General features: G+C 42.1%; 1 protein-coding gene and 1 pseudogene across 4 annotated transcripts in view; both read left to right on the top strand.

The window, feature by feature from the left end:
* Window positions 1-22,096, top strand: part of TANGO6 (transport and golgi organization 6 homolog) — a 194,204-nt gene that overhangs the window by 144,591 nt on the left and 27,517 nt on the right. For 3 of the 4 annotated variants that reach the window (XM_045443300.1, XM_045443302.1, XM_045443301.1), the window contains 2 exons: window positions 3,041-3,192; window positions 13,592-13,705. In XM_045443300.1, coding sequence (XP_045299256.1) covers window positions 3,041-3,192; window positions 13,592-13,705 — 266 coding nt within the window. The remainder of the gene's footprint in view (window positions 1-3,040; window positions 3,193-13,591; window positions 13,706-22,096) is intronic. The other variant, XR_006702727.1, reaches the window with a different exon arrangement.
* LOC123579362 lies at window positions 13,716-16,605 on the top strand (annotated as a pseudogene).

Consider the following 22,096-nt stretch of genomic DNA (forward strand, 5'->3'; position numbering starts at 1 on the left):
AGTATATTAGGAACTGGGAGCCTTTTAGAGAAATTTCTCCTTCATCTTTATCCCATACTGTGTGGAAAATACATTGTGTTTTGAGGGAAAACAAAGTCAAAACAGTCTCCTCCCCCCCCCTTCCAAGTGTTTGAAATTAGTGAGTTTAGGGTCTCCAAGCAACCTCTGCTTGGCTCTATGATGGCAGTTACCACAGTACTGTAATTGTTGGTACTTATCTGTTTGTACCCACCTCCTAAACTTTGGGCTTTCTAAAGGGTAAAGATTATGTTTGTGTTTTTTTATCCCTAGAACATTATCATGATACCTAGCACATAATTTTGTTTTGTTGAACAAATTAATGAACCCAGTTCAACATTAGCATTTGTTGAGTACTTCATACATACAAAGATTACTGAGAACTGATGGAAACGAAGTTCTACCTTCAAGGAATTTAGACTCATGGGAGAGATAGATGCTGAAAACCTCTAGGAATCAAGGCATTAGTGACACAGGTGATTTAAGTTCAAAGAACTGTGGAACTTCCCAGGAGGACTAATTAAGGCTGACTGAAGAAGTTTTCACAAAGGAAACAGCATTTGAGTTGAGCCTGATAGGACAAGTTGGCGATTTTTTTATGATTTATCATTTATGTGATTAAGAATAGGTGGCTTTAAGCAATGCTTTGGAAACCATTTTGTCACCTCATAGATAGATGTCATGTAGCCTTAGTACTACAAAAAGGCTAAAGGTAGAGTGTTATACTTGGGTTCTAGAACTAGAGCCTCAGAACCTAGATCAAGCCAAAAAAGCTTTAGCTCTTGGTATACCTGTGGAGGAAGAAGTTGTTTCCATATATAAAATGTCAATTCTGATGTCTTAGCATGCTATTTTTTTTTCAAATAAAACAAAAACTTCTCTTGACATACCCCCCTACCTTGACCAGCAGCCACCCCATTTCCTTGATCTGCTTTGCTGAAAAACTTCTTAAGTGATCTTTCTGTCTCCAGTTCTCCCATACTGTCTTAAACCCACTTCTAGGAACAGCATACAGAACCCAGAAATGGACCCACAAATATTTGGCCAACATATATCTTCAACAAAGCAGGCAAGAATATCCAATGGAAAAAAAGACAGTCTGTTCAGTAAATGGTCCTGGGAGAACTGGATAGCAACATGCAGAAGAATGAAATTGGGCCACTTTCTTACACCATACACAAAAATAAATTCAAAATGGATGAAAGACCTAAAATATGAGACAGGAAACCATCAAAATCCTACAGAAGAAAACAGGCAGCAACTTCTTTGACCTCAGCCATAGCAACTTCTTGCTAGATATGTCTCCAGAGGCAAGGGAAATAAAAGCAAAAATGAACTATTGGGACCTCATCAAGATAAAAAGCTTCTGCACAGGGGTGCCTGGGTAGCCCAGTTGATTAAGTATCTGGCTCTTCGTTTTGGCTCAGGTCATGATCTCATGGTTTGTGAATTTGAGCCCCGCATCAGGCTTGCGTTGACAGTGTGAAGCCTGCTTGGATTCTCTCTCTCCCAATCTCTCTGCCCATCTCTCTCTCTCTCTCTCTCTCTCTCTCTCTCTCTCTCTGTCTCTCTGTCTCTGTCTCTCTCTCAAAATAGATAAATAAACTTAAAAACAAAAAAACTTCTGTACAGCAAAGGAAATAATCAACAAAACTAAAAGGCAACTGACAGAATGGGAGAAGATATTTGCAAATGACATATCAGATAAAGAACTTCTCAGACTCAACACCCAAAAAACGAATAATCCAGTGTAGAAATGGGCAGAAGACATGAATAGACACTTTTCCAAAGAAAGCATCCAGATGGCTAACAGACACATGAAAATATGTTCAACATCACTCATCATCAGAGAAATACAAATCAAAACCATGACGAGGTACCACCTGACACCTGTCAGAATGGCTAACATTAACAACTCAGGAAACAACAGATGTTGGCGAGGATGCAGAGAAAGGGGAATACTATTTGCCCTGTTGGTGGGAATGCAAACTGGTGTAGCCACTCTGGAAAACAGTATGGAGGTTCCTCAAAAAATTAAAAATAGAATTACCCCATGACCCAGCAATTGTCCTATAGGTATTTATTCAAAGGATACAAAAATGCTGATTTGAAGGGGCACATGCACCCCAATGTTTACAACAGTGCTGTAAATAATAGCCACATTATGGCCATATGTCCATTGACTGATGAATGGATAAAGAGGTGGTACAATGGAATATTACTTGGCAGTCAAAAGAATGAAATCTTGGGGCTCCTGGGTGGCTTGTTTGGTTGAGCATCTTTCTCTGCCCCTCCCCTGCTCATAGTATCTCTCTCAAAAGTGAATAAATGGTTTTAAAAAAAGAATGAAATCTTGCCATTTGCAATAACGTGGATAGAAGTAGAGTGTATTATGCTAAGTGATGTGAATCAGAGAAAGACAAATACATGATTTCACTCATATGTGGAATTTAACCAACAACAGTTGAACATAAGGGAAGGGAAGGAAAAATAAGATAAAAACAGAGAAGGAGACAAATCATAAGAGACTCTTAAATAAAGAGAACAAAATACGGGTTGCTGGAGGGAAGGTGGGTGGGGGGATAGGCTAAATGGGTGATGGGCGTTAAGGAAAGCATTTTGTGGGATGAGCACTGGGTGTTGTATGTAAGTGATGAATTGCTGGCTTCTTCTCCTGAAACCAATACTACACTGTATGTTAACTGACTTGGAATTTAAATAAATTAACTTAAAAAACAACAACAACACTTCTGTCATGCCCTTACCCCTACCAGTTCATCAAAACCGTTCTCGTCAGAGTCAACAGTGTCCTCATTGTTACTCAATCTAATGGCCAGTTATTAGTTTTCTTCCAACGTGACATTAAATATGCTTCCAGTGCATAATTTCTAATGGTTGGTTATGTAAGTACTTTGAAAAGTATAAAACACCATACAATATACTATGATAGTATCATTATTCCTTCTTTAAGAACCTGAAAATTTGTTTTTAAAGATTTTGATTTCTTTTTTTTTTCCTATAGGGGACATGGTCTCAAAGTACAGAGAACCTTTGATCCACACGTTCCTGAGGGGGGCAAGAGATCCAGATAGTGCTCACAGGGCCAGCAGCTTATCTAACCTTGGAGAACTGTGCCAGAGGCTGGACTTTCTGCTGGGCTCTGTGGTTCATGAGGTACTGCATGTTGATTATTTTTCTAATGCTTGTTTTTACTTGGACCTGTGATATAGCTTGGGGTTGAGAGTCAGATCTCTGGGTTTTTTTTCCAGATCAGATAAATCATTGAACCTGCCTCAGCCTCACTAGTCTTATATGTATATTGGAAGTTAGATTCATGAGCATTTTTTATGGCAAGTGACACCAAGTCACCTTAACTTACCTTATGTATTAAAAGAGGATTGAGGGGCACCTGGGTGGGTCAGTCAGTTAAGCATCCGACTCTTGGTCTCTGCTCAGGTCATGATCTCATGGTTTGTGGGTTCGGACCCCACATCGGGCTCCTCACTAACTGCTTGGGATTCTCTCTCTCTCTCTCTCTCTCTCTCTCTCTCTCTGCCCCTCCCACATGCACGCTTTCTCTCTCTCTTAAAATAAATAAACTTAAAAATAAAAGAAGTAAATGTTACTTAAAAAAAGAAAAAAGGCGTCTGGGTGGCTCAGTTGGTTAAGTGTCCAACTTCAGCTCAGGTCATGGTCTCATGGCTTGTGGGTTCAATCCAGCACAGGTTCTGTGCTGTCAGCTCAGAGCCTGGATGGAGCCTGCTTCGGATTCTGTGTCTTCTTCTCTCTCTGCCCCTCCCCCACTAACACCCTGTCTCTCTCTCTCAAAAATAAACATCTCTACCCTAGGTCTCTGGGCCATCTGTGAGCTCATCTCTGTTCACAGAAAATTCCCAGGCATAGATTCTAATTGGTCCTCTTTGGTCAGAGGTGCCCTGTATTCAGGGGGACGAGGTTATTTACCAGAAAGACTAATTAAGTTCCATGTTTTGTTTACCATGTTACACCTAGTACCTGGTACATAGTAGGTCGAGGATGACTGGGCAGCCATATAGGATGTTGGCACTGCACGCTCTTCCTGGTTTCAGAGTTTCTGAGTTAATGAAATGTGCGTCCTGTTGTTGTCCTCTACGAACATCTTCCTCTAGCCCCTTACATTTTATCTTTGCCCTCACGTTTATTTAGTCATCGGTATATTAATATATATCTTGACTTCCTGCTGTGTGCTAGGCGCTCTGCTATTAAAGATGATGCTGGATGGAAAAAGATTAGTTAATAAGTAGCCAGGAGTCGTTTTATTACCAATGCACTTGACTATCTTAAATCTTTATTTGGAAGAAAATGACATGTAAATTATAAATATATAAATTTTTAAAAGTTTATATTACCTTTTTATTTATGAGAGACCATATCTCTCACATAGAGCACATAACTTCACTAGACCAAAAACTTACAAAACTGTAATACTGGCTTCTTTATTCAGACCATGTTGAACAACAAATCTTAAGAAGTTCCTAGGGAGAAGGAATTTTCTTTGATGTCGTGATTGTGTCTTATCGCTAAGCAGAAAAATACACTCATGGATGTACGCATACCCTTGAATTTATGGCATTTCCTGATTCCTGAGCTTTATAGGCTTTGTTTTATTGATAGTAAAGGCTACTCATGCCCTTAAATTCCAATTTAGGATTTTTTTTTCCAACTTAGGATTTTTAAGAAAGTTATGCATCAGTCACTTCCTCTCCTTTAACTCTTCCATGAGAGACACACCTCTCTGCCGATCTTTTTATATATTTTTTTTCTTTTTTTAAAAAGTTTTTATTTGAATTCCAGTTAGTTAATATATAGTGTAATATTTGTTTCAGGTGTAGAATTTAGCAATTCAACACTTACATACAACACCCGGTGCTCATCACAAGTGCCCTCCTTAATAGTCCCCACTACCCATTTATGTGTCTTTTTTTAAAAACTTAGAAATAATGCTTCTTACCAACTTAACACCTTAGAGTGCTCTACCATATGTGAACCGTTAGATATCTGATCTTTGGTTGTTTTGGATGTCACTCATCCAAGGAGTGAATCTCTTGTCCTTTAGTATATGAACTTGTAACACAATAGAAGGCATTTGCGGGTCTATTTAATTATATTGTCTAAAGATTTCAGCCTTTTATAACTTCTTTGGGTCAAATATGGAAGCAGTTCCCACATTTTTTTCCTGTTTATTTGGTACCTTCATATGACTCAACCCAAACCAAGCCATAAGCTGTGATATGAACCAAACCCAAACATTATTATTTATAATAACAGCTTTATTGAGATGGAAGTCACATACCATATAAATCACCCATTTAAAGGGTACAATTCAACTGCTTCTAATATATTTGCAGAATTGTGCAAGCATCACAAAATTTTTTAAAACATAGCTGTGAATGGAATGAAAACTTACCCTGGATCTCCAAGTGGATCAGCTTAGGTTTGACAGGATCCCATATACTTTCTGAAACCATTGACCCCAAACAATACCTGAACATCATGGTCTTCTCTGAACCAAAAAACTGAGACCATGTTTCTTCTTGAGTCCCTAGACTCTTCTTCCCGTTTTCTCTCTTAAGGAAACTGTAGCATGCTGGCGGCATGTGATTTCCCATCAGAGTGTTAGAGAAATTTCTTGGTTTGGTTGATTAGAAAAATTGAGCTCAAGCAGGTTTTTATAACATTCAAGAAGTATCATCTCTCTGGAGACCCACCTGACCTGTTGATAGAGAATGAAATTTCCAAGTGCACTTGGGGATGGGAATCAGTGAGGGCCTACCTCCTCCACCTACTTACCTGCGTTCATTCAAGCACACATGACTTAGACTCTGAACTCAGTGTCTGACTTAGAAAATGGGATCAAAGGGGCGTCTGGCTGGCTCAGTCAGTCGAGCATGCAACTCTTGATCTTGGGGTCGTGAGTTCAAGCTCCACGATGGGGATAGAGATTACTAAAAAAAGGGGGCAGGATTAAAATGCCTGCAATGAAGGATTGTTACAAGGATCTAGAGATAATGTATATGTGGAAAATAAGAAAAAGCAGAGGATAAGGGTGGCCAGCATTGTAGTGTTGGATGGAGGGGAGGTTGCAATGTTAAATAGGGTATTCAAGGTGAAGCTCATTGAGGAGGTGACATTTGAGAAACGATTTGGTTTTTTGTTTTGTTTTGTTTGTTTTGTTTTGTTTTGTTTTTGTACTGAGATTTTTCTTTAAGGAGGATTTTGGTGACTTGAAGGAGGCCGATGATGACAGTGATCATCATGGCAGCAAGGAAATGAGAAGAACAGGGGTAACTAGCCTCCTTCCGATGTTACCACTCGTACATTTACCAAACACCTGCAGTGTGCCAGGCCCTTTGTCAGGGGCCAAGGTTGCAAAACCCTACAAGATACCAACCTTGGCTTCTAGGCATAGGTAACCTAGTAGAAGACACAAACATCAATGGCCACAGTTGTAGTCCTTCGTGATAAGTGCTGGAGGAGCATATTTTAGGAGCCCCTCAGTCAGGTTTGAGTGTTGACAAAGAGGTGCTAGAGGAAGAGATGTTTGGACCTGAATCTTTAGAACAAGTAGAAATTGGGTAGCCCAAGAAGGCACTTCGGCAGAAAGAATAGCTGTGCAAAGGCAGTGTGGTGTGGGACAGCCTGGCAATATTTGGAAAACTGTAGGAAGATCCTAAAGGCTGGAGTGAAGGAGTGGGGGTGGGAGGTTAGTTGGTGGCGGAACCGAGGCAAGAGAGGCAGGCAGGGTCTACATCATAAGGGGTCTTTTAGCTTTACAATTTCCTGGCTCACAGCAAGAATCTCGGATTGCTTATTAAACCTTCAGAAATGAAGTGTAAATAGGTGGTAGGCTGTTCACTTACCATGAGTGGTAACACAAAAGAGAGCTTTTAAATTCCATGTGAGGAGCTGCTGCTGTGGGGGTACCTGCCTGGCCAGCCCCTTGTCCAGTGACCCTGCCCTACTTCTCAAGATCTGGACTTCCTGAAACATCAATCCCAGGTGTGTTTATGATCACTAACAAATTGTGAGCGTGACAAGGGCGGAGCCCATCTTTATTTACCTTTGCATACCCCCTAGCACCCATCACAATGCTTGGCATGCAGTGTTTCTTGATAAATATTGAATGAAGAAGAAGGTAAGGCTTATTTGGGAAGACTGGTTCCTACATGCTTTAAGAATAGTAATAATTTTCTCTCTCTTTCTTTCTCTTGAAATAAAGAATTGTTTTTGTTTGTTTTTTAATCTTAAAAAAAAAAAAAGAGGTTGCCTAGGTGGCTCAGTCACTTAAGCATCCGACTTGGTTTCGGCTCAGGTCATGATCTCATGGCTCATGGGATCTGAACCGCATTGGGCTCTGCACTGATGGCTTGGAGCCTACTTGGGACTCTCTCTCTCCCCTTCTCTCTCCTTCTCTCTCAAAGTAAATAAAATTTTTTAATGTTTATTTATTTATTTTGAGAGAGGGAGAAAGAGCATGAGAGTGGAGGAGGGACAGAGAGAAACAGAGAGGGAGAATCCCAAGCAGGCTCTGCGCTGTCAGCACAAAGCCTGATGCAGGGCCCAATCCCACAAACCGTGAGAGTATCATGATCTGAGCCAAAATCAAGAGTTGGACACTCAACTGCCTGAGCCACCCAGGTACCCCAAAATAAATAATTTTTTTTTAATCTTAAAAATAGTAATAATAGCAAGCACTTAATACTTTTCTGAGTACCTTACATGTATCAACTGATCCAGTACTCACAAAGGAAACTGAGGCACAGAGAAATAAGTTGCCAAGGTCATGCAGATAGGAAGTGCAGGGCTGGGATTTGAATGTAGGTGGGCAATTCCAGAATCCATGCTCTTAACCAAACTGTATGTTGTCTCCCAATAAATGTTTTCAGTTCACTTATAAGATTTCTTTCGTGCCAAAAAAAAAAAAAAAAAGATTGCATTTGTGCTTAAAAAGGAAGAGAATTGCCATAGAAGTAGAGCTACTGACAGGAAGGGTCATGTAGCTCCATCTTAATAGCACTTGCTTTTGGCAATGAAACTTCAGAAGGCAATATATTCCCTCTGATTTGAAAAACCAGGTGTTTCCATCCCACATAATTTGTCTCTTCTTTTTAGATGATCCTTCTCATGTAGCATCCCACGCTTGCCATGTCATCAGTGCCAAACCAGCTGCCTTGGGTGGACTACAAGTTTGAACATGACTGGACACCTGACAGCCTTAGTGTTTGGGCCATTGAGCCCTCCTACAGTTAGACCGCTCTTGTCCATTCTCATGGAAAAAGTGGGATAGTGCACATGGGTCTGAAGTAGTTCTTCATTTATTTGTTGATACCTTCCACAGATGTTCATTGAGCACTTACTCTGTGCCATTTATAGGAATTGCAACCAAGCTGTGTGCTAGATGGTGGGGATTCAGCTGTGAACACAACAAAGTTCCTTTCCTCATGTGGCTGATGTTCTAGAAAGGAGGGGTAGGTAATGAATAAGTAAGGAAGTAAACAAATATATACTGTGTCAGATGGAGTAAGTGCTAAGGAAATGAATCTAGTAAGGGAAGGGGCACAAAGGGAACTTGTTGTTGTATGTGAACTTGGATGAACAGGAAAAGATTCACTGATGAGTAACATTTGAGATAAGACCTGAAGGAAGCAAGGGGCTGATCCAGACAGATACCTGGGGAGAAAGCATTCTAGGTGCAGGGAGCAGCAAGTACAAAGGCCCTGAGGCAGGTGCATGCTTGACATGCTCCTGCACAGCAAGGCCAATGCGTCAGAGAGGTGATGGCAGTCTTGATGGGGCCTCATAAGGAGTATGGCTTTTACGTTGAGTGAGTTGGGAAACCAAAGCAGAAGAATGAAATGATCTTTTTTTTTTTTAATTTTTTTTTTAACGTTTATTTATTTTTGAGACAGAGAGAGAGACAGAGCATGAATGGGGGAGGGTCAGAGAGAGAGGGAGACACAGAATCCGAAACAGGCTCCAGGCTCTGAGCGGTCAGCACAGAGTCTGACGCAGGGCTCGAACTCACGGACTGCGAGATCATGACCTGAGCTGAAGTCAGACGCTTAACCGACTGAGCCACCCAGGCGCCCCAAGAATGAAATGATATTTTTTTAGTTACCGTGTCATCCTCTGTGACAGTTTGTTAAGTGTCCCATGAAAGCTCTTAAGTCTTTTGTAGTACGTTCTGGTGGAGAAGGAACTTTGGGGAAACTGGCCTTTGCTGCAAACTGAAGGAATTCTCCTCTGTGAGCATTTGCCATGTTCCAGGTATACTGGAGCACACAGATGAAGCACACAGTCTCTTCCCCCAAGGAAATCTCTGTAGAATGTGAAACACAGAAGAATAAATAGACACTGGACTAGAGTGATATGATAGAATAAGCACAAGGTGCTGAGGGAACCACAGCTGGGACCCTCAGTTAGACTTATCAGGGCAGCAAGAAGATTGCATTGATCAAGTGTCAGGCAGGCAGAGAAAGAGGATATGTGTAATCTGTTTTGGTACGAAATTGAACAAACTAACCACCATGGTCTCTTCTAACATGACCTGACCTGGGGGGTCGTAGCTGTAGCTGTTGGGCATCTGCAGAAAGCTGTCCTACCTGTTGGGTGGTCCAGATTTGGGCACTGTCTATTCTTGATGGCATTTGCTGGTAGGAAAGGAATATAAAGGATAGGATCAACGCCTTCAGTTCCTGTGCTGGAAATTCAGGTTTTTCCTCTCTGTTGATGTCAAGATTTAACTTGTTTGGAAAGCATTGTTATTTTTCCCTAATTCTCCTTGTTCTTGTCAAGAGCTGTGGTGCTTGAAACCAAATCTTGATAGGCATTTTCGTCTTCATCGCTCTCTCTGGAAAGTAAACATGATGGAAGGGAACCACAGTGAGAGGCCTGTCCTCAGTACAGTAAGTAAGATGTGCCCTAGGTGAGAAGTCCATAGGGAAATCCACTTTTAATGTGGTGCCCAGAATTCCATAAACTTGAGCTTTGAGGTCTGATGCAAAGCTATCACCTCTGATCCCACTGAATGATCCAGGTTGATTAGTTGATTACCAGTTTCACCATGACTGACGCAGTTCCCTAAGTGCGTGTTGAAGCTGCATAGGCCCCTGAGATGAGGACTGGATTGCACGTTCTGGGAGACCCTCCAGAAGCTAACAGACCCAGCATGGTTCCGTGAGCAGGTTACGTGAGCAAGCTGAGCACGTATGAATTGGAGACTGTACTGCCTTTGTTCTTAAGGTTTCTTAGTTGATGAAATAGAAGGGCAGATGGTCTAGTTTCACATAAGTAAGCAGACCAACTGAAATTTTAACAAAGAAATGGTTAAGAAAAGGGATGAAAATGCAGTTGGAAAATTGAAGTCCTGCTTTCTTGACACATACCTCAACTCTGGTACCTTCTCTCCTGGAATTTTCCAAAGTTGGTTTTTGGTAATCTTGCCATTTGTATTATCTTTATTTATGTAGTTCTGAGTATGCTTGGTGTGTGCCAGCTATTTGGGAAGTGATGTTTTTCCTTATTCCTGTTAGTTCCCATCAAGTGTTAAATTGCTTAAACTGACTTATAGCGTATGCAGAGGAATCATCATCTTCCTCTTTGCGTGGTTCTCAGAATGGCAGAATGATGTACGTATTTTAGGCAGTGATGACAAGAAAGCCTTCCACAGTGTGGTTTACTAGACTAGGTATGCTGACCCTGAAGGCAGGCAACATGAAGATCACATAGGATGGATTTCATCCTCTGGGAGGACTTAGGAACAGAACAGAACAGAATAGAAATATGACACCAATTCATAAATTAGTAAAGACCTTACATCATCTATCTATTTGCCAAGCCTTTTAGAGGTGAAAGCCAATGGTAAGTGTGTCCTTGGGGTTGAAGGTGAGAGAGACTAGGTATGAGAGTGACTTGTTCCGAATGGGTAGATGGAAGAGAGTGGCTATGCATCCTCCCTGCTTCTAGGGTTTGACTAGGGGTCTGCCTCAGTGGCCTGTAGGAGAGCAACATTACAAGTTGGTTATGGGAGCGTGACCTGAACAGAAGGCTGTTCTTGTCTCCAGATGATATCTGCAAGACCATATTAAAATTCTGATGCTTTAAAAACATTTTGCATTGGGCACCTGGGTGGCTCAGTTGGTTAAGCATCCGACTTCGGCTCAGGCCATGACCTTGCGGTCTGTGGGTTCAAGCCTCGCGTCAGGCTCTGTGCTGACAGCTCAGATCCTGGAGCCTGCTTCAGATTCTGTGTCTCCCTCTCTGTCTCTCTCTCTGCACCACCCCCGCTCAAACTCTGTCTCTCTCATTCAAAAATAAATAAACTTAAAAAAAAAAACATTTTGCGTAATTGACCATCATATGTTTCATAGGATTTAGTCTTTGTGACAGAGGTGTTGAGGAAGGTTTGTGAACACCCTTCCTTTCATGGGCCACTTCCTGATCATCCTGGATGGCTGATTGCAGATGGACTGGGTCCTGTTCGGTGCATAAATAATAGTCTGTAGCAAGCAGGAGGCCATTGCAACTGATCTCACCAAAGCTTGTAATAACCAGCTATTCTCTCAGCCATGCCTTGAAAGTGGCACAAGGATTACAGCACTGGCCTTGCGGGGCAAGCCCTTTTCCAGGCAGGAATCTTCTGCCTCTCCTGATTGTGGGATTAACACCTGACAGCCAGAGCTGGACTCACTGAGAGCTGAGGCACGGCATGCTCAGCATAGTGTGGGAGACAAAGGTGGCAAAGCTGGATACCAGCAGGGCTCTAGGCCAAGAAGCCTTGATCCACCAAACCTGGAAACCTGGGCCCCAAACTAAACCCAGAGAGAGGCAGGCAAAAGGCTCGGGAGCATCTGCACATTATGCGGCCCCAGGCTGGTTTTTGTCCTTTAGTTACTAGACTGAATAAGCTAAACCTCCTTGTGTCAGGAAGGACTCAGACCTAGCTCTAACTTGTCTCTCTGATTTCAGCTCTTACCTTGTAAATACTAAGGGTGCAAGTGGAGGTAGCTATTATATTGTTACCTGTCTGGAGGTCACCCAAGGAATTCCTCCTAAGACTGAATTGCTTCTACCGTTAATGCCACAGGCATGGAAGCCACTGATGGCCTTGGGTCAGGGTGTCCCAGGTCAAAAGCAGAAACAGCTTGCTGGATCTTACTGAAAAACAGCCCCCAAATTGTTGAGCTTTCCTGGGATTTCCCTTCACTCGCAACATGCAAGTTTGTCTAATAGATGTACAACTTGATTAAGTGCCAGTACATCACAGATGCAATTATATTTAAGAACAAGCTACTTCTTCTAATCTCTCTGCCATCGCTGATTAATTAGACACTTTGAACTATGCCCAACTGTTTGAAAGCTGTGAAAAATACAACCTGCATAGTTAAAATTTCTGCACAAGCCTATTTCCTCGTTTGTGCCTGTATTCTTTTTTTTTTAAACCTTTTTAAAAACCATTCTTTAAACATAATATGTATTTATACATGTTTCCAAACACACAATCTGGCTATTTTTTTTTTATCATGGTTAGAAATCCTTCCATGGTTGGCCAAGAAATACACTCACACAGTAAATGAAATAACAAAATACGTGAGAAGCCAATTGAATAATTGAGACTTACCTTCAGATTATTGTTCCGTTGGTCACACTTTCAAAATTTTCGTTTTCAATTTTTAAATCTTGCATGAATGCCTCAGGAAGATTTTTTTTGCCATTGTTTTTAGGAGTATCTCTTTACTGAGGTTTTTAAAATATTTTTGTTCTTAACCAGGAGTGGGATGGGGGCAGGGTGGTAACAGGGTCTAGAAACATTCTTATTTTACGACATATAATTATTAGCTATATATCTGGCACATGCTGTGCTAGTAATTTCTAGTCTTTTCTGTTATAGAGCTGTCTTTTAAAGTAAATGAGCACTGAAAGACCTATTATACACATGAAGAAACCCGGGGAGACTCTGAAATTGGCCCCGGGTGACTCACATGGTGGGGTATGCTAGATTGCAGGACCAGGACACCTGGACATGTGAAAGTAGATCAGTTAGAATATTTATGTATTTTTCTATCCCTGGGCTGTAACTTTCATCAACGGCGCATTCATATTCATGCTGGGCCTTGAACTCCAAAGCCTGCTTAGCTAAATCCCCATGGTCCTCACTCCCTAGAAAGCCACTATGGTTTGGACCATCTTTCCTTCCTTTGATTTAGCATTCCCAAAGGGGGACAAGTAACATTTCTTCCTACTTTTGAGGAAATACTTGAATTTGAACATACCTTTGTTTTATACACATATCCCTGCTGACTCCCTAATCTTCTTCCTGAATTCCAAACCGGATTTTGCCCTTTTCCGGAAAAGCCAGACTAAATCAAGATCTCCACCACTAGATCTGTCTCTCCTTATGGAGAATGAGGTAACTATCCACCCCTCTCTAAGCCAGATTGTTTGTGGTGGATGTGTAGAAAGTGGAACATAGTTGAAAAACTTTAGGTAATTGTGCAATCCTGAATTTTATTGACTTTTCCCCTCGCCTTCCTAGGTAACAGCTTGCCTGATTGCTGTGGCTAAAACAGACCATGAAGTTCAAGTGCGCAGAGCTGCCATCCACGTGATTGTGCTGCTGTTTCGCGGCCTCAGCCAGAAAGCTACCGAGGTAAGTCAGTTTCTCACCATATGCAGTTTCCGTACCTTTTTGGGTTTTTTCCTGCTCATCAATCTCACCACGGGAGACCTCAGACCTTATCCCCAGAATAAAATCAGCCGAGATTTTATTCTGTAGTAGGAAAGTTATATTGCTTGCATCTTTAATAGGAGTCCCTATTTCTTCTGAAATAGTAGGCAAACCACACCCTACTGCTGGAGGAGAACCAGAGCATAAGTCTGTAGATCGAGACTCTGAGCCCTGGTGTTCTTCTCAGAGGGGCAGACTCCAGGTGAGCGAAAAGGAACACACTAAGCCTGCCTCTGGAGCCTGATCTTTAGTGACTTGTCTCCCTGACTCCTTTCACTGTTCATACCAAATTACTAAAGGATCTCATTTAAAAATGTTTCCTTTTTAGCTGTGAATTCAATCCACAAGATTTTAGTTGCTACATAAATTAAACATTTTTCCTTCTCCAAGTGGATTTGGTTGGATTTCTCCCTAGTGTGTGGCCAATACGGGAAGAAAGTATATATATCCATATGTGTGCTAAGAATGAGTGACCTCTAAATTAATTTGCCTCTTGATTTTAATGGAAACCCATTCCCAGATGAGTTTATGGAGAGAGTTTACATTAATAATTCACTTCCTGCCGTCCACAATGCTCACTGGTGGCTGGCACATCAGTATTTAACTGTCAGTGAAGCCATTAGAAGAGTGTTTGTTTTGTCAGACCCGCAGGCCTTATTCATGATAGAATGTTGCCACATGAAGTTCTTGACACCATTTTTGTGCAAGCATGAACTCATCAGTTGTCCCCTAGTTATTATCTAGGGTCTTAATGGTGGTGGGGAACACAAAGATCATAACTCAATAATGCAGATTAATTAAATAAATTGCTATCGGCTACAAACTGCCCTTGATGAGAGTCTGCTGTACAAGCGGGAGTTAAGAAAGTATTTTTCACCCATCCTTAAGATCTACAAAACCCTTGACAAATACACCATTGATATGTAAGTTGTTAACAAGAGTGGAAACTGGGTGAGAAGTATACAGGAATTCTCTGCGCTGTCTGTAAGTCTAAAATTATTTCAAAATAAAATTGTAGTTTAAAATGTGAATTACAACACTATTGAAATAGGTCCATACAACTGTGTGAGTGGGCCGTGGCAACCAGCACATCTGGGTACTTACCACTACTCACTGCTTGTCTTGGCTGGCGCTGCCCTTGTGGGCTGTGTGCTGTGCCTGGCTGCCGCCTGGCCCTGCCATGCCGCGGGCGCCGTGGCACCGGGTGCTCCAAACTGCTGTGCCGGGCAGCAGGGGATAAGACGCAGCCATGGTGCACCGAGATCACCTCCACACAATGAAGGAGTGGTGGGTTCAGGTGGGGTGAGTAGCCGTACCCCTGTTTGTGGCCTATCTGCGTTTCCCGGCACTCCAGCTGTCTCCTGCTCTTCACTCGTGGAAGTCGTCTGGCAGATTTTTCACCCACGAGAGACTGCACATCTTCTACCAGGACTCTGTGGGTGTGGTTGGAAATCCTGAGATAGTTGTGCTTTTACCTAGGTTTCCAACTTCCAGCTGTGATTAGTACAAGATTTGGGAAGGTCTGACCGTGAGGTTTTAACGAGTGATTGCCCTGGGTTTCTTGGTCTTTGGTTGCAGTGACAAACAAGACCACATCACTGTTCCATATTTGAGCAGGCCAACATCATAGAGGCATTTTTGTGGCATCTGGGGCTCCAGAACCATAGGATCAACCTTTTGTCTCATGATTACAGAGGTATCGTTGCTCAGAAGGTGCTCTATAGGTTCAAGCAGAAATGATCTCGTCAGCTTACCGTGAGGAGTCTCTTATCTGTCAAATGGAGGTATATTTCCTGAGATTCACCGTCCTCTCTTCCAAAAGCAGCTCAAGAATGGAGGCATGCTGGGGCGCCTGGGTGGCTCAGTTGGTTAAGCGTCCGACCTCGGCTCAGGTCACGATCTTGTGGTTTGTGGCTTCGAGCTCTGCGTCAGACTCTGTGCTGACAGCTCAGAGCCTGGAGCCTGCCTCGGATTCTATGTCTCCCTCTCTCTGCTTCTCCTATGCTCGCTCTCTATCTCTGTCTCTGTCTCTGTCTCTCTCTCTCAAAAATAAATAAACATTAAAAAAATGTTTTTAAATGGAGGCATGCTGTCACCCATCCTCACACGATTGACGCAGATTTCTTTGTATTCTCTCGAGGTCTCACCCCAGTCTATGGGCCGTACATCAAATGCTCTGGGAGTGAGCTGTGGGACATGTGGGCAGGGATACACAACAATGACGAGAACTTAGTTATCAATAGTCTCTTGCGGTACATCATCCAGAGAAAGAAGTTTAGAACATGCTGGGTGGGAGCTCTTGCTTCTGTGACTATTCCCACTCATTTTATCAGTGGGCCATAGGATCCCACGAACCTCTATGCAGAGTTTTTGGAGCTGTGCAGAAAAACATTCCCATGGCCCACAGTGTCAGTTCTAGATGACCACATTAGCCACTCTCCACAGCTGGAGGACTCCATGGACTTCTTGAATGCATATATGGGCTTTATCAATTCCACTCCTTCTGAGCTAGAAGGAGTATCTTCCCTGTGTTACCTCCTCTACTCCCTTATCTGTTGTGTATTCCGTTTAGGAAAAAATGTACAAAAGAGATCCTGACCACCAAACACCATTCTCTCACAGAAGTCCACCTGACTCACATTGGTGATCAACATATAGTTAAAAGCCTGGAGAAGCTCTGGCTAAGGATGACCCAACAGTCACCCTCCCCCATCCTTCGAATATCTGAGCGAGTATATGACTTGCCATTGTCTTTGTGCTCTCAGGAAATTCTGATGGGCACTACTGCTCACTGATACAGAGAGACAGTCTTAAAAGTCTTTTTTTTTAAATTTTTAAAAAATGTTTTTATTTATTTTGGGGACAGAGAGAGACTGAGCATGAGCAGGGGAGGGACAGAGAGGGGGAGACACACAGAATCTGAAGTGGGCCCCAGGCTCTGAGCTGTCAGCACAGAGCCCGACGCGGGGCTCGAACTCACGGAGTGTGAGATCATAACCTGAGCTGAAGTCGGACGCTTAACTGACTGAGCCACCCAGGCGCCCCTTAAAAGTCTTTTTATTTATTTATTTATTTATTTATTTGTAAATATATGAAATTTATTGCCAAATTGATTTCCATACAACACCCAGTGCTCATCCCAAAAGATGCCCTCTTCAGTACCCATCACCCACCCTCCTCTCCCTCCCACCCCCCATCAGCCCTCAGTTTGTTCTCAGTTTTTAAGAGTCTCTTATGCTTTGTCTCTCTCCCACTCTAACCTCTCTTTTTTTTTTTTTCCTTCCTCTCCCCCATGGGTACCTGTTAAGTTTCTCAGGATCCACATAAGAGTGAAAACATATGATATCTGTCTTTCTCTGTATGGGTTATTTCTTAAAAGTCTTTTTAATATTTCTATGGACTTTTCTGAAATATTTAGAAATGCTCATTTCTGGCCCATCCTTGATTGGAATCCTTTGGTAAAAAATGAGGAGAGGGTGCACCTCACCTGTACTTGAATGGCTGTAGGGGCACATGCTTTTTATTTATATTTATATTTTTATTTTTATTTGAGAGAGTGCAAGTTGGGGAGAGGGGCAGAGGGAGAGAGAAAGAATCTTAAGCAGGCTCCATGCTCCGTGTGGAGCCCAGTGCAGGGCTCGATGCAGGTCTTGATCTCAAGACCCTGGGATCATGACCTGAGCCGAAACCAAGAGTCAGCTCAAGCAAAGGAGCCACCCAGGCGCCTCAGGGCACGTGCTTTTTAAAGTTCTTTAAGCAACACAGCTTAGTGAGAGTGAGTCTCCCTTGTCATAACTTTGGATTTCGTTTCATCAGCTACTTTTAATTATAGACATTTTGTTAAAATAGGTTTTGGTTTGAATAATGCAGTATTCTAAGTATACTTTAAGACTATGATTTGCCTGCATGTATTACATGTATTTTATAAGATACTAAACCAGAAGATACTCTGACAGAGTAGTGAACCTTATTACATAGGTTTAATTTCTGAATAAATTGAATTAAATCCAAACTATTTACAGAATTTCCTAAAATCACAGGATATTAAGAACCAGTAGCATCTGTGCCAGAGACTTACTGGCTCAGTGCTCAGAAGCATGTCCCTCCTGAGCTGGAGGGGAGGGAATCATTGTATTGTCCGAGTTACCGTGCTGAATATACATGGATTCCTTTTATGATGATTGCTTGCCTTCTCATTGGTTGTCCCAGAGAGGCCTCCTCGTGAGGCTTAGTAATTCCTGTACTTTACAGACAGGAAAGTTCCAGAAACTTTAAGAACAAATACTGAAAGGCCTATGAGCAAATGGTGCTGAATATTTTTTTTTTAAGCCACAGTTTCAATTGTTTTAGTCAAAACAGGATTAAGTGATTATTTTAAATTCTTTTTTTTATTAACAACAGGTATAACAACTGAAACTGAGTGTTTATTTTCTATTAATAAAAATGGATTTTTACAAAAGTAGCAAAAAAGAAAACCTCTACAAGTGCATACACACCCTGAGTGAGTGAGAGGGGGCAGAGAGAGAGAGAGAGAGAGAGAGAGAGAGAGAGAGAGAGAGAGACTGTGTGTGTGTGTGTGTGTGTGTGTGTCTGGTTAGTAAAGTGAGAGAAGAAATAGAAAGCCTACCCAGATTTCTCAGATCTGTGTGTAGCCAATGAAAGCAACACTCCTGGTCTCACCGGTGCTAACATAATTTGTGGCTGTGGAAGATGATTGTCACCTTCAAAAACCCATGTGAATGGAAAACCTCTCTCCTGTTCTCTATTCTGCACTCACAGAAATTTATAAATTGTGCTCACCCAGTGACTAAAGGAAAGGAAATGGGATGAGATGAATGTATGATTCCTCTTCCTGGTGCATCCTTAAGACCAGGTGTGTTAAATCTTGTAATCGTGGGTGTGATTATAATCAGGGGCACTTTAATGAGAAACGGAGATAACCACAAAGCTTTCAATCTAGGACTTATCTTTTCTGCTGTTTGCCCCCAGGAACAGCTGAAATGAAAGTGCCACTTTGTTGATGAAGTTGTGTGTGTGTGTGTGTGTGTGTGTGTGCGCATGTTTCCCTTCTAATCACTATTCTTCAAGTTATAGAATGCCAAAGATAATTCCAGGGTTCAGTGAATTTTCTCTTGCTGCTAGATGTGCCTGCTAAGGACCTCTGTGGTTCTGGCAGCTCAGAAAGGAGGCAGGAAATCCAGGAGGAGGTGGATGTTCAGAAGATCAGAAGACAGATTGGGATCAGAGAGGGAAGACCTCACTACCCCCACTCAAGAGGTAGCTTTTACCTCTTTCTCATTCAAAAGTAGCCAGAACATGGGGGCCTGGGTGACTCAGTTGGTTAAGCGTCCGACTTTGACTCAGGTCATGATTACATAGTTTATGAGTTCGAGCCCGGCATCGGGCTCTGTGCTGATAGCTCAGAGCCTGGAGCCTGCTTTGGATCCTGCGTCTCCCTCTCTCTCTGCCCCTTCCTGCTTGTGTTTCTCTCCTCTCTCTCTTTCTTCCTCAAAAGTGAATAAACGTTAAAAAAAAAAAAAGTAGCCAGAATTTTGTGCAGTCGATATAATATCCACATTGGAGGGAGATATTACATACATTTTCTTATTGAAAAACTTACTTTCTCTGCTTAGCCTTATTTTGGCCTTATGGCCATATCTGTTAACTGTTAATTTATTCCCATTGTAGCCTGAAGCCTAGGAGAGGCCAGAAGGAACTCCCATTTAACCGATTCTGCCTTACCCTTGATAGAAGTTAAATTCACTAGGGATGTTCAGAGGAGGAGGTAAGTTTAGATATGTGCCTTCTGTTGGCTTCAGGGTTCAGAACAGCCTTCCTCCACGTGTGGAGGGTAAGCTGAGGAACAGAATGAAAAAATTGTGCCTAACTATCCAGGCCTTCCCAGATCTTTGCACAGTGACTTGTTTAAGTATTGTAAATGTTTAGAACATCCATTTTCATAAATTCATTCCAAAGACAATAATGAATAATTGGGGTAGTAATGGCTGAGTAATAGCCGACAAGACTGGCCCTCCTTCAGATAGCAACTATAAATTCTGGACATAATATAGTAAGCAGCTACCTTGAGACACTGGAGAGCAGTCACACGCAGGCAGATTCTTATGGAGAGTCCATGCTCACAGGACAGGCATTGTATGGAGTAAGTTTCCGTTTTCTTGGCTTTTAACTTAGGAAAAAGTCTATCCGGGAGCAAATGCAATGCAGGAGGGGCACTGGTGGAGATACCACAGTCTTTCTAGCCCGGAGAACCAGGACGTTGATCTGGGGAAACCGCAGTTTCAGGACAGAGAGGGGAAATTCTGGGATGGATAGATCCTGAGAAAGGATTCCCAAATTCTGTCTGCCTGAATCTCTTCCCGAACCTTTGACCAAGCAAGATACAGGCTTGCTTTAAAAAAGAAGGAGGAGGTGCCTGAGTGCTCAGTCAGTTAAACATCCATCTCTTGATTTTGGCTCAGGTCATGATCTCATGGTTCGTGAGATCGAGCCCCATGTTGGGCTCTGTGCTGATGGTGCAGATCCTGCTTGGGATTCTGTCTCCCTCTCTCTCTCTGCCCCTCCTCTGCTTGCACTCTGTCTCCCTCAAAAATAAACAAAACATTTAAAAACAATTAAATAAAAATAAAGATAAGTGATCTGGAATGACCAGAGGCTCTCAGAAACCTAAACCTATATTTCCTCTAGGAGCAATGTTTCAGTCTCCATTAATTCATTGTTCATGGCAACTTTGCAGAACATAACTACCATGAATAACGAGAACTGGCTGTATAAATAGGGAAAAAAATTGATGATCTTAGAAAAAAAGAATGAGTACTTTGGGACTGACTGTAGTTCCAGATTTATTGAGAGAACTACTACAGTCCTCTACACAGTTTGCAGAAAGCAGACTTCCAAGAACTATCAGGTACTTGAGAATTTTGCATATGGGTTTACAGTGACTATAAATTTGGCAACATTTTATATTGAAACTTTCTCCCTTGCATTTTTTATTTTTAATATTTATTTATTTATTTTGAGAGAGAGAGAGAGAGAGAGAGAGAGAGAGAGAGAGAGAGAGAAAGCATGTGTGAGCAGGGAAAGAGGCAGAGAGAGAGAATCCCAGGCAGACTCCGCATTATCAGCACAGAGCCCGACACGGGGCTCCGTCTCCCAATCCATAAGATCGTGACCTGAGCCGAAATGAAGAGTCAGACACTCAACTAACTGAGCCACACAGGCGCTCCATTCTCCCTTGCTTTTTAATATTAAAAGGTATTTCCTGGAGCATAGCTTTTCTTCCTTCTAATCACTAATTTTAGGTGACAAAAACCTAATCTATATTCTGTCTAGTAGGAGATAAGTAGTAGGCTTTTAGAATTCATTCCTTCAAGATGATAAACAAATCTTCTTCTTCTTCTTCTTCTTCTTCTTCTTCTTCTTCTTCTTCTTCTTCTTCTTCTTTTTAAGTAATCTCTGTATCCAACATGGGGCTCGAACTCACAATCCCATGATCAAGAGTCACATGCTCTTCCATCTGAACCACCCAGGTGCCCCAAGATGATAAACAAGTCTTAACACCAGGTCCTGTCTTTAAAAATAAGCAAACCCTGGAAACATCTTCTGGAGGAAGAGTTTGGGATTAATTATTAACTGATGGCTGAGGCAGGTTCTGAGCCAAACCCAGGTCTCCACCCGGGAATGATTTTTAATTCCTTCTTTGAATCCAGAGTTGGACTCGGATGACAGAAACCTCTTCCTGATAACATAATGAGCAGTGGCTTCATGAACATTTGTGCAGTCAGAGGTTACTCTCCTACTTCACTGTCCAGAGAAAGCAAACCCTGGCTTAAAAAAAAAAAAAGAAAGAAATGGCTCACGTATGATGTGATGCTTTTCTGGTTACAGCGGTTACCCGTGGTCCATCTAAAAGACTGAGTGCGTGCATCCTGGGTTCACCTTGTTTCCTGTCTGTCCAGACCAAGAACTGGGACCCGAGGAGGGTAGGACACTTAATCTCTGACACGGCACAAATGGCAAGTTATAAGTAAATGGGCAAGCTGAATGGAAACTTTCCTTCCTTTTATTGGTTTTGTTCTATCCTGAAAGTTATTTTGGCAACATTTGGTGTGGTTTTGGTGCTCTGTGTACAGTAAACGGGCCCAGTTCCTTCCCAGAGCCAGTTTCACACATTGCTCCTTTTAACAGATTGAAGGCTCTGTGTGAAGAGTAAATGAAAAGAACATTTATGTAAACATGACTGTGATCCAGGTAATAATTATTCCCCTGTAAACTTTGAAAAAGTGCTTGGGAGAG

This window comes from Leopardus geoffroyi, chromosome E2 (assembly GCF_018350155.1).
Source record: "Leopardus geoffroyi isolate Oge1 chromosome E2, O.geoffroyi_Oge1_pat1.0, whole genome shotgun sequence".
In the NCBI taxonomy this organism is placed as follows: domain Eukaryota; kingdom Metazoa; phylum Chordata; class Mammalia; order Carnivora; family Felidae; genus Leopardus; species Leopardus geoffroyi.